This window comes from Micropterus dolomieu, linkage group LG04, assembly GCF_021292245.1.
Source record: "Micropterus dolomieu isolate WLL.071019.BEF.003 ecotype Adirondacks linkage group LG04, ASM2129224v1, whole genome shotgun sequence".
In the NCBI taxonomy this organism is placed as follows: domain Eukaryota; kingdom Metazoa; phylum Chordata; class Actinopteri; order Centrarchiformes; family Centrarchidae; genus Micropterus; species Micropterus dolomieu.
The window spans coordinates 11,266,229-11,278,765 of NC_060153.1; the positions used below are offsets into that span (position 1 = coordinate 11,266,229).

Consider the following 12,537-nt stretch of genomic DNA (forward strand, 5'->3'; position numbering starts at 1 on the left):
GGGACCCCCACAGTCATCCTGGAGCAGCTCTTGTGCACCCGAGTTTGCCTGGGTCTGTTCTTTTATTCACAGTTGGATTTTCGATTTGACAATAGTAAACTTTTTATGAGTTTAACTGAGTAATTAATAAAAGCGAAATTCACATTCTCGACTTACAAAGAGTAAAATCAAATCAGATCTAAATGGCTCTTTCTCAATTAGGAATTTCTTGGCTGTTTAACAGGATGTAGAATTTTGATTACATCAATATAAACACACAGAAACATGTGAAATCCACATTTTATATTTAATTATATATTAGATCATGTTTAATATTAGGGCTGTAAAACCCATGATTTGAGTGTCCCTGACTCACTTGTTATTTCAGGAATATCACATGCTATTAGTTCTCGTTCTGGTTTCCTGAGAATGTCCTCCAAAGAAAAACACGATATTTTATTTGTTCAAATGCCAAAAAAAATTACCTATGACTGACAATGACCCCTTATATGGATTATGACGCCTATCTGCCAGGTGCACAGCCACACAATGTCATAGGAAACAGGATGGAATGAATGTTTCCTCTTGTTCTTTTCTCTACCAAGTAGTCTTTTATAATCAAAAACACAACATATCCCTAATCTTAAACAAGTAGTTTATGCGCCTTGACCTAAAAAATCCTTAACCATACATGTGACAGATGAGACAGATGTCATATGAACAATTATGTTACGGTTTTGGAAGGCACTGAGGATTGGGGAGTAAGTAAAAAAAAAAAAAGAAAATGTGTCGCTTTGGCAAGCAATGACAAGCAACATATTTTGTCATTTTATTTGAAGGGCTTGTTGGCTACACTCACAGTACATTATATTAAAAACTGATTTACAACTAAAAAGATTGGGCATTTAATCGAGAACTTTTTAAAATGCTGGGAGAATGATTATTTGGAGGAAATGAAGAAAAAGCATGTCAATTCTGATTCTTCCTCTTACAAAGATTTGTTTGCAATAGAACGCACCCTCGCTCAATTCACTACACTCAAGAGTTTGGCAGCTTCAGCCTTAGTCGGTCTGTTATTACCAGTAGATTACGGAGGCAAACGTTAGCTAATGTTAGATAGCCAAACAAACTTTGGCTAGATGTTACTACGAAGCTGGCATCACCATATCATCATTAGTTTGCTGACTTTATGATTCTTCTCTACTTCTGCTACTGTTACTTTAAGATTTAGCATTAACCATCATCCCATTATTGCTATTTTTGGCCGCATTTCAGTGTTCAGCAACAGTTACACGGTCTCACTTTAACGTACAGTGTTTTGAGCGTGCTTTAAGGATGAAGGTCGCCTGTTAGCAGTGTCCTCAGTTGTTTATTTTTTGTTTTAATGAAGGCATCACAATCGGGGCTAAAGCTATAAAAGGACATTGATTTAGCAACAATAAGCTGCTGTTTTGGTTTTATTTATTTCTCCCGTTTTTGTGCATTACCCCCCTGTGTGTGCAGACTGTGTAGAGACTTGGGCAGTATAATGCAGGCCTGTGCCACAGGGAGAGGCACTGGGCCAAGTCATACTCCTGCCATCCACAATCCATTCAACATGCAACACACCGCTAGAGCCTCTGTGTTGCTGGAGGGGAGCAAGCACTGATACCCTCTTAATGTTCTTTAAGCTGGGCCCAAGTGAAAAATTGCTAATGTGCAACAAAGTCCAGACCCTGGTGATTGTGACTGAAGCCTTGGCACAGTCCTATACTGTATTTTGTGTTTTGTCTGGCATCTGAAGGGAATTAGGTAATTACTTCTTTGTTTGTGATTGCAATTTTACACCTGCCATCCCCGGACAGTGTTTATTTAAAATAATCCTGCTTGTTCGGATCATTTAAATGGACTTTCATGCTATGTAAGTGGAACTAGTTGGATGAATCGATTCTGGTCTATGGTCAGGGGACAGAGGTGGGTGTCAGTGGGGAGGGATGCAGTTTAATTTGTACCTCAGCATACTACTGAAGCATTAACATTAGAGTCACTTATATGATGAATTTACCCAAGCCAAAAATATGTTGTCTTTGTCTGTATTTTCTTAAGTCAGGTTCCATAAATTAGGCACATTCAAGAAGTTTCACTACAGTGTGGAAGTGAAGATTCACTTACCCGGGCACTCTGTCCAGCAATAAGCTGGTCATCTTCAGTCTGGACACTAGTCCTGCTGCGAGTATCATAGTCCTCCTGTTCAAAGTCAGAGTCGTCTTCCAGCTCCTCTGGTGTCTGTGAAAAATACAAAGATAAAGTCGGTAAACAGTCACAGAGAGAGAGAGAGAGAGAGAGAGAGAGAGAGAGAGAGAGAGACTGAAAAAAAACAAAACAAAAAAACATACAACTTTCAAACTGACAGCTGAAAAGGGCAATTTTCTTTGTTTCTGTGCCCCGTTGTGCGGGAATCCACAGTTACAGACAGCACATGTTCCACTGTGTTGTAATTTCAGTATACACTACACAGACAGAGATGTCACATAATTAGAGTCAAGAGTCAAATCTCACACAGAGTTATTCTCTGAATATGGTTTAAATGGACATACTTGTAAGTTCCCTCCACAGTAAATGAAAAGAAAGAGAGAGAATTCTGCAGTATTGAGGAATTATAGGCATTTTTCAAATTAACAGAGTTAATGCATTAACTTTGGTGGAAAGGTAAAAAAGTTACCTGACAGGGCAGAAACACCCAGTGGCAATGTCACTGCACTTTTAACATAGAACTCATCAACACACCAATGAGATGAAATAACAACACTTAGTCAGTGGTTGAGCTCAAAATCATGAACATGTGAACAACTTGCTCTTGAGCATTATTCACTTTGGTCACTTTATGAAATGGAACAACAAGCATTTTTACAACTACAAAACTACAAAAACTTCTCATCAGAAAACATCTACTCAGTATTAATAGTATTACTCAATGATTCAATTAACACCAATTTACATTTTCAGCCTACTAAAGTTTTTAGGGTGACCGTCAGAGGAGAAGAAAACTGCAGTGATGCACTGTTGTAGCATATTGCACGTGTATAAAAATTACTGTCAAAGATATATTTGCTATATTTGGCATCTGGCTCATACTAATGCCACAGAATAATATATAATTCTAATCATCTAACAACTCCATCAGTAATCTTCAGTAATCAACCAAGAAAATATTTAAATCGATGTGTTCAAGCTATGACTCAAGGATTTGACAATATTTTGTGGAAGTTCTATGCAAAAACTGAAAAAAAAAAAACCCATCATAAATTATCTTTCTAAGAAGAAGCAACTTAAATATAACACAATGTCAGATTGCATTAATCTTTGTACATGTGTATTTGCACAGTTTGTCTCTAATTGTATATTTAATTATTTAATTTCATTATAATTAATTAATTATTCTTATAAAAAGTAATGGCAGTCCTTTGATTTCTCAGTTTTTTCATATGAAAGGGGAAAAAAGCAGAATGACAGGTGTTGTGTACGAAATATACTCCATCATGCTAAATAATTGCAAAAGCATCAAATAAAAAAAAGGAATATAATTAAATGATATTTCTTTGCATCTGCTTAGAGTGAGAGACTAAATGATTAATACGCATTTTTATTGCTCTCTGCTGGCTACAAAGCGCCGTCTCACTAATTAAGATTAGTGGGTTAGCCAGCTAACTACAACACTGGCTTGTTGATGGCATGAAGCTGGCTTACTTATAAATGGACTACATCACCATTGTAACAGATGCTGGATGGCGTACCTGCTGCAGAGCAGAGGGTCAGATCAAAACATGCATGTGTGTAAAGTAATCATTCCTACATGATGACATTTAAAAAAGCCCTGGATTCACAGTGCTGGCAGTTATCCCTGTACAGGGCACAGTGTGTTTTTCTATTTACAGACTGCGAAAATATATTATAAATATTTGACACAAAACCAGTGATCACACTGGTTATAAAGCAGGAATTATAAAGCAGGACAAACAGGTTGTTAGTAGACCACATTCTATGGCAATAATAACTTTTACAGTATACCAGCAGAAGCTAGTAATTGTGCTGAACTTCCTTCTTAGTGTTCCCATTTGTCAACTGAGTGTGACCTGTTGCACTCATATTCCACCAGTGCTGAACATGACATGACTTTGTGAATAGAAAATGATCTAATGGACTAATGGATGTATAAATAATAAAATAAAATAAAAACTTATCCCCATGTTGCCCTAATTATGGGCGGTGATGAGCTTGAAAAAAAATGGTAAAAGCTTCCACATGCACTGAAAATTAGTTCCTAATAATAAACTTCACAATCTTCCGGTCATATATAGCTTAGCTTAAGCAAACCTTTTATTCATCCTCGGCAGCAGGAACACCATTACTGTTTCCCATTATATAATGCTGTTTTGCTGATATTCATTCAAAAAAACACAAAATCCACCAGTCTATACTATTGAACATGTTGACAGTTATTTAGTATATCGCTTTATTTATTTGATTATTGTTTCCTTTCGCCTGGTTTTGCAAGTTATGTGTCTGTATATAATCAGACTAAATCATAATGTTTCTCTCTCTGTTGACCTCATTTCCCCATGGGAAATAATAATCTCATCTTGTCTCAAATTAAATACAGTGCACTTGACAACCCTTCCCCTCCTAATGTGAATGCATTTATAGCTGGATCACAAAATCCAGGGTAATAGGACCAGGTGTTACCCAGCTTTGTGAAAGTGGGTTTTCAGGATAGCTACTTTAAAAGGCAACCAGTCCATTAGTCCTGATAGCTTTGCCAACTACACTGCTAAAAAAAATAAAGGGAACACTTAAACAACACAATGTAACTCCAAGTCAATCACACTCCTGTGAAATCAAACTGTCCACTTAGGAAGCAACACTGATTGACAATCAATTTCACATGCTGTTGTGCAAATGGAATAGACAACAGGTGGAAATTATAGGCAATTAGCAAGACACCCCCAATAAAGGAGTGGTTCTGCAGGTGGTGACCACAGACCACTTCTCAGTTCCTATGCTTCCTGGCTGATGTTTTGGTCACTTTTGAATGCTGGCGGTGCTTTCACTCTAGTGGTAGCATGAGACGGAGTCTACAACCCACACAAGTGGCTCAGGTAGTGCAGCTCATCCAGGATGGCACATCAAAGTTGGATTGGCCTGTAGTGTGGTTTTCCACTTTTGATTTTGAGTGTGACTCCAAATCCATGGGTTGATAAATTTGATTTCTATTGATAATTTGTGTGATTTTGTTGTCAGCACATTCAACTATGTAAAGAAAGGAGTATTTAATGAGATTATTTCATTCATTCAGATCTAGGATGTGTTATTTTAGTGTTCCCTTTATTTTTTGAGCAGTGTAGTGGTCATTCAATAACCTGTGCAACAGTGATGTGGCATGCCATTATAGCTACATCTAATCTAATGCATTTAATGCTACGTCAGAGCTTGGTGCATTCACAAGTACAACACACCACACACGGCTGAGATGCATGCAAAGCACAGAGGCCATTGCAGCTATGTTTCTCCTCCATCCAAAATCTAATGCAGAGTTATTCTTTGGGTTGAGCAAAGCCAGATAACACAAAGACAGTCTGACTAATTTAAGACAGGCATTAGCACTGTGTGAACATAACGCGGTCCCCTCATTCATTTCAATGGAGCTGCTAGGTTGGCACAGTGCAGGTGCCGGTAGAGAGGAAAAAGAAAAAACCCTCAATGTTTTGCTAAAACATTACCAGTGGCCTGTACTACGAAGCGAGGTAACTTGCTTATCCAGGTAACTTCAGGAGTAACTTTGTGACGTCAGTGTTAATGATGAGAAGAAGGCTATTAATATACCACTTGATAAAATATTTAAGATTTCATCCTGATTTGTTCCACTGGGCTTGAGGCTGAAATTAAGTTATTCTTAACACAACAGCATTACATTCATTCAGCGAGCCCTGCAGCCTCTGTGATTTTAGGGAGAAGATCTTCATTAAATAACAGCCCAGTTTCTTAGATGTAGCCCACCTGTAGGCTATAATTTAATTATTAAGCGTTTTCACATATTTAGACTGACTATTTTACGTGTCCAAAAAATATGGTACTAAACCGAGATCTGGAGGTAAGTGGTAAATTAGAACATAAATTGGAAATTCCCTTAAATTAAAGTCACAAAAAATCCAAATCAGTTTTCTTCTGAATACACCAAATTTGTGGCAAAGTTTCAAAGGTGCATGATAATATAGTGACTGTGGGCTAAACTCACAAGTATTTCCTCATTGCTAAATCCGATTGCTAAGTCTAAGATAATGTTGTTGTAGATTAATCTTGGAAATCTTGGAGTTTTTTCTCGGATTATTACATTTCTCCCCTGGCTCTATTATTTTTTTTTATTACAGTGGACCTTATATGCAGTTGTACCTTTACATCTTAATGATATTACATGAGTCCATAGAACACTAAATGGAGAATTAGCCTACAATAAGCCGGTGCACTGCCAACAAGCTTCCCTGGCGTTGTTGATGGCCACGGTGTTAGATTTACTCGTCTTATCCTGACACAATCAGAGTGCATTTTTCTGGGGAAAATATGGAGCATGTGCCATTGTGAAAAATCTCTTGCCTGTACAGCCCCTTTCATTTGAACGTGAACCAACTCCAATTAAGTTAAGACTGACTCAACTAACCAACATCTTATTCACCGTCGTAGTACCGTTTAACACCAGTGTAGGCAGTCACAGTTTGTCAACCCTGAGTTTGCTTGATAACCCCAAGTTAAATCTATGTAGGTTAAACTCCCTTCGTAGTACAGGCCACTGGTAGATTACTTGTGTGTTATGTGTATAGGGTCATTCTGCTGTTTACCTTGTGATCATCGCAACGGAAGATACAACAATTGCTGTTCTGAGAAGAGTTCTGAGAAGAGTCCTGTCTCATAGTAAAAGAAACCACTGTGCAGTGTTATGGCATCTGATAAGCCTTTAAAATCAAAAATCTATTATTAAAAATAACTTTTTCGTACTGTATTTCATCATCTGAAACAGCACGCCCCATCAGTGCAGTCTGTTGCATTTTTTCAATGCAGTCCTGCTTTGGCTCTGAACTTACAGTAAAAAGTTGAACACTCTGGGTGAGACAGGCTGGAGGTCAGTTTGTTGAGAATGGGAGAGAGTGTCAACACTGGTTAAATTACAGTTGCCAGTCTCTAACCACTGTTCAATTTTCACACATGTTCCATTCTATCCACTACTTGCTACTCCATTGCACTACTCTGCTCTGTTTGCATGTGTGTGTGTGCGTGTGTGTGTGGGTGTATGTGGGTACATAAAGGCCAGGACAAAACTGTGTTTTCAAGAACTTTCATTATAACTTTACACTCTTCTCAAGACCTGCCTCAATTTTTAAACACTGTGGAGAATTGGTTTCTTAATCCATCGACTACTCATAAGATCTGTGCTGTAAAATTTCTAAAGGAACCATTACTCGGCTTAAGTGGAGAAAAATAACACGGACACATAAAAATGTGTGCATAAAAAACTATTACACGTGGCACCAACATTTGCTATCTATATGATGGAGTTAGACAACAGCGAAAGCAAGGATCTTCCAAGTTGTTTCCTCAGAAAGTAATTGAACTTGGATGGGATTATGAAGCCAGCTGGTCCCGGGCAGTTCAAAGCTGCCTGTTTTACATTATTTACCAACATCAAATTATTTTCCATAATTAGATTTTTTTTCCAGAGCTGCACTGGGAAACCTTCCAGCCTGCATAAAGTTGAATAAATGAATTACATGGTGAAGAGAGAAGGGCCAGTTGGGGTGAAAAATGCAGATACTGTAACATCAGGCAGTAGAGCTGCTGGAATCATGTTGTTATGCAGCATTTTTATCATGACTGTAAAATGTTCCGCCAGCTTTATAAAACAGATCATGTGATAGGTGTGAAATCTCAAATGGGGATTCAATTATGTGTTTCTTCATCCTTAGGGCAGATGTATTACTGTCAGAGAACATCCACTATTGTTGTTTCTGTGTAAAATGAGAACAAAGGGCGACGTTCACAGGGTTTTATGAAGACATGCTTTGGTTTCTACCTTTTTAAAATATATATTTTCAAATGATTAATTAGAGGATAAAATAACCGTAATACGTGCATTGATTGTAGATTATACATTCAAACTAAACAGGCTCAAAACACACTCACTGACTATTCAGCAACACTAGAAAATAAACAAATTATTCAGATGTCTGCATTTACAAAATACCCAATAAAATTTTTAATTTTATGGAGGAAGTCAGAAATAAATTACTTTACTTGGTCTTGGTCAGCATTTTGAAACTCATACGTTTCTGTCCCACTCTTACTGAACATTTAAACCATTTCAGAGCATTTCAGTGAGTGTTCTTTCTTTTGTTCTTTCAGAGGGGGTAATGGACATACCCTTATCATGAGGACAGCTTTCCTGATGTCACGGACGCCATCGTAGACCAAACGGGATGCATCAATGAACTCATTCTCTTCAAAGGCCTGTGGGGGGTTTGTGCTCAGTGCCTCGATAGCTACTTCCACTTGTTCAGCAAAACGGGGCATGACTGCAGGGAGAAACGGGTAAGGGAGGTAGAGGGAGAGAGAACAAAAGAAAGCTATGAGAGTCAGGTGTATCACATTTGTTAGTAATCTTTCAGAAGGGGTGCAAGCTGATCAATTAGAAACGGAATGGTGAAAGCACAATTTATTAACCTTTTCGTATCAAATTTTACAGCAGCAGGGTCTCCCTATGCGTCAGTCTCTGCTCACTTGTGCAGTTCAGGAAAACAAGACATATCACCCCAAACCTCTGTGTAAGCGACGGTATGCTGTTGGCAGATTGCACGCCAATTAGCTATTTCACCTTGGCTTACCCAACAGGAAGATTGGCCTGTCTGTCACAGGCTGTCTGTTTGTGTACACGCTGGCGTTTGGCATGTGGCGTTTGCATGTGTGTATGAAGTCCATGGATGCATGTGTGGATTTGTGTGATCTGCAAGGAGATGGCTGTGTGCGCTCCAGTTTCTTTTTTACAGTACAAGGACGCTAACTTGCAAACTCAGCCTGTCAAATCACAATGACGATGAAGGGAAACAAATTCATCAAAGTCTTTTGAGCAGAACAAAAGCCAAGCAAAAAAAAAGAAAAGTCCCCACTGACCATAAAAATGGCTGGTTTTGTTGTCAGTATCAATTGGCCAGATTTGATGGAAGAGCTTTATGCTCTTTGTGTGTTCAAATGAATTGTGCTGAATGTGAATAGACATTATTCAATATTCAAGAATACATACTGAATGTTTGAATATTTAGCAGGCTACCTTTCTACGTAATCTCCTGTTCAGTCACAATAATTGAATGCAGAGTTTAATAATGTGCTGTTTTTTTGTATGGACTCTGTGCTGTAGCAAATTATCATAACAAAAGCTGCGGTTTACCTGGACCGACAGTTGCCAGCCAAAAAAGGTCAGTCTCCATATACTGTGTTATCTATGGAGGAGTTTTAAAACACCACAAATGCCTATAACCCCACCATTACTCATGAGTGACCGTACTATTGTACTATAAGAGAGAGAGAAATAAAAAGACAAAGACTTCACTTTTTGGTATGTTAGAAAGAGTCTCTGCAACAAAGATATAGACATAAACAGTGGATTTTTGGAGAGGAGACTGATTTAAGACAACACCCTTTTGAGAGGAGAAGACAGGTCTATCAGACTCACTGACTATGAGGACAGACAGATGTAACAAGAAAAACAGAGGAAAAGATAATTAAAGTATAGCAGCTTGGTGAACCTCCACCAGAAAGCCAACTGTGTCATTTTATTATTATTCTCCACACTTTCCTCCTCTCTTACATGCAGGGTGAACTAAATCAATTAGTCAGCTTGTACTAAAGGTGTATCTGCAGTCTACTTATTTGTCTGATATAAAACATAAGCTATATTTCACCAAACATAAAAGGCACTACAAAAAGTCTCTCCCTTTTTCTTTTCATTTTTAATTCAGTTTAATCCACTTACTGGAGAAGCGTAAAATAGGCTTTTGGGAATTGCTGGGAAGGCGTTTTAAATAGAAATATTTAAATGTTCTCCAAGCTCTTAATGAGCAAAGTTGCTGATGGTAAGGAGCAATTTCACTCATTCCAGTTGAAAAATGATGAAGGGAATTAAATGTGACCATGTAGGAATGGATTTTTTTCACCCCTTAGGCTTAAGCATGGTTTAAGTGAGAAGTTATGGAAGTACAATGAATGCTTAAAAACCTCACAGCAGAGATGGTGAGGTGTTTAACAAGCTCCAAACAGCACAACCTACACACTGTTTTATGCCTAAACGTCAACTTTGCATGAAGACAGCTCAATTAGACAATATATTAGTTGAAGTTAAAACAAAAGCATGGATCTTACAAACACCTAAATCACTGAATCATGTCAAAATTTTGATTCATGTTGTATATTGAAATGTTGCCATGTTGAGAAGCACAGCAAGAACCTTACAGTTAACAGTAAGTGGCTGTGGCTCAGGAGGTAGAGCACGCTAGTTCCCACGATAATGAGAAGATCTCAATCCCTGGCTCCTCCAGGCTGCATGTCGAAGTGTCCTTGGGCAAGACACTTAACCCTGAATTGCCCCCAACTGCTGTTCCATCAGTGTGTGAATGTGTGTGAATGTTAGTTTCTGTTCTGAGCACTTTGGCTCAGTGTATGAATGGGTGTGAATGTGATGTAGTGTAAAAGTTCTTTGAGTGGTCGGAAGACTTGAACGGCGCTATCCAAATAGGTTACCATTTCCAATAGTATTGAATAGTATATATATATCATATGGTAGTGAAGTGTTGAAAAGGAGTTATCATTATCATGCAGGTTTGATGTTGGAAACAAATGTGTTGAAACAGTGTTGAATGAGTATTATGAAGTTGTAAGGAACAGTATCTCTGCCATTGTCGTGTTGTGTACGGGCACTGCACCAGTATACTTTAGAGCAGCTATAATCAATACTTTTACATTGATAAAGGATCACATGACTATTTATATATGAAAATCAGTTGCTCTTAGCGATGGATGCACATGGAATTATTAGGGATGCACCAAAATTAAAATTCTTGGCCGAAGCCGAAACTGAATATAATGAAAAACTTTCCTGAATACCAAGACTCCCAAATAACAAGATTTTTCAGTTTTCATATTTATTTTGCCTTTTTTTTTAACCATTGCATAAATGAAATAGTCAAAATGTGCTTTTTACTCGGTGTTTCCCACAGGATTTGGAGAGACCGATAAAGTAAAATGTTTCCATTTACTTTTAATGTACACATGTAATATATTTTATACTTTCTGTGAATATAATCCAATTAATCTTATTTCCATGCTGTATAGACACCTTATTTTGAAAACAGGACATTGTCACGTGTGTCAGATGGAGTGGATGTGCTAGGAGACAATTCAGCAGAACATTGTCTGCAAACAGCGATTTTTGCGTCTTTCTCAGACACTTCACTTCACTACATGCTTCCACACTGCTGACATGTCAACGTAATTGTTCGGTAAAATTTATTTGGTCTTTTGACGTATTAGGCCAAACACCAAAAGTGCTTTTGTTGCTATTTTCGGCCGATTATTTTTGGTTGACGAACATTCACTACATCCCTAGGAATTATCACCCGACCTTACAGTTTCCCTCACAAATGGGAAAGGGACAATTGAAACGCGAGACGAATGAAACACAGTACCTCAGCACATATAGTACACAATACTTACCAGAACCACTTGTTGTCCACCAGGCTGTAGGCTAGACCACCAGGATACAGCCAAATAATAGGGTCTTCACAGTGGACCAGGAAAACAGGTTGCAGATGTGCATTAAAAGGGCAACCGAGATCTAATCCAAATGCACAATAACTGTTTGATGTTCTAAAAGTGAAATTTACTATATTTTTTATTAAGAAAAAGGGCATAGGCGTAATATGTTTGCAATTACAAATTAAGAAGGACACTGTCAAGCATTTTAAATACGCCTCATATAACCCTTGCCCAGCGGCTAGTCCGACACGCCCTCAAAAACACTGGTGGAAAAACACTGAGCTGCAGCATACACCTCTCCTCTCCCTTCCAAACACTAGTTACCCTCTAGGCAGTCAATGGACATAATGTTGTTACTGTGATGTAGAGACAGAGCTCAGTTAAAACTTAATGGATGAAAGATACTTTTGTTATAGATTAATAACTCACCACTCAGAAACTCTTGCTCCAGTCTATGTTGCCAAGTTGGTCGGCAACATGTACAGCTGAACTGCTGTTTACCAGCTTTTCGCTGACCCGCCCTTCTCTTCTTCTGATTGGCTAGTAGTCCTTAACTAGGAACTGCGCATGTGCAACTCCCAACAAAGATCATTTAGAGACAAGATGTATCACTCCATAGCTAAAACAAAGCTTTCAACACAGGGTGAAAAGAGGAGCTGCAGCAATGTGCAGTATGAAAAAAAATATGGTGTTATTTGAAAATTAATGTTCTGGTACAACCCCCAAGTA

At 38.1% G+C, this 12,537-nt stretch overlaps 1 protein-coding gene and 1 long non-coding RNA gene across 3 annotated transcripts in view; one reads left to right on the forward strand and one right to left on the reverse strand.

Moving 5' to 3' along the window:
* The window catches only part of LOC123970419, a 38,683-nt gene extending 28,864 nt beyond the window's left edge, over nt 1–9,819 (forward strand). Inside the window, exon 4 of the long non-coding RNA XR_006824972.1 lies at nt 8,407–9,819. This is a non-coding gene — a long non-coding RNA (uncharacterized LOC123970419). The remainder of the gene's footprint in view (nt 1–8,406) is intronic.
* Nucleotides 1–12,537, reverse strand: part of ctnna2 (catenin (cadherin-associated protein), alpha 2) — a 370,589-nt gene that overhangs the window by 18,245 nt on the left and 339,807 nt on the right. For both annotated transcript variants that reach the window (XM_046048451.1, XM_046048452.1), the window contains 2 exons: nt 8,425–8,576; nt 2,131–2,244 (listed from right to left, as the gene is read on the reverse strand). In XM_046048451.1, the coding sequence (XP_045904407.1) occupies nt 2,131–2,244; nt 8,425–8,576 (266 nt within the window). The remainder of the gene's footprint in view (nt 1–2,130; nt 2,245–8,424; nt 8,577–12,537) is intronic.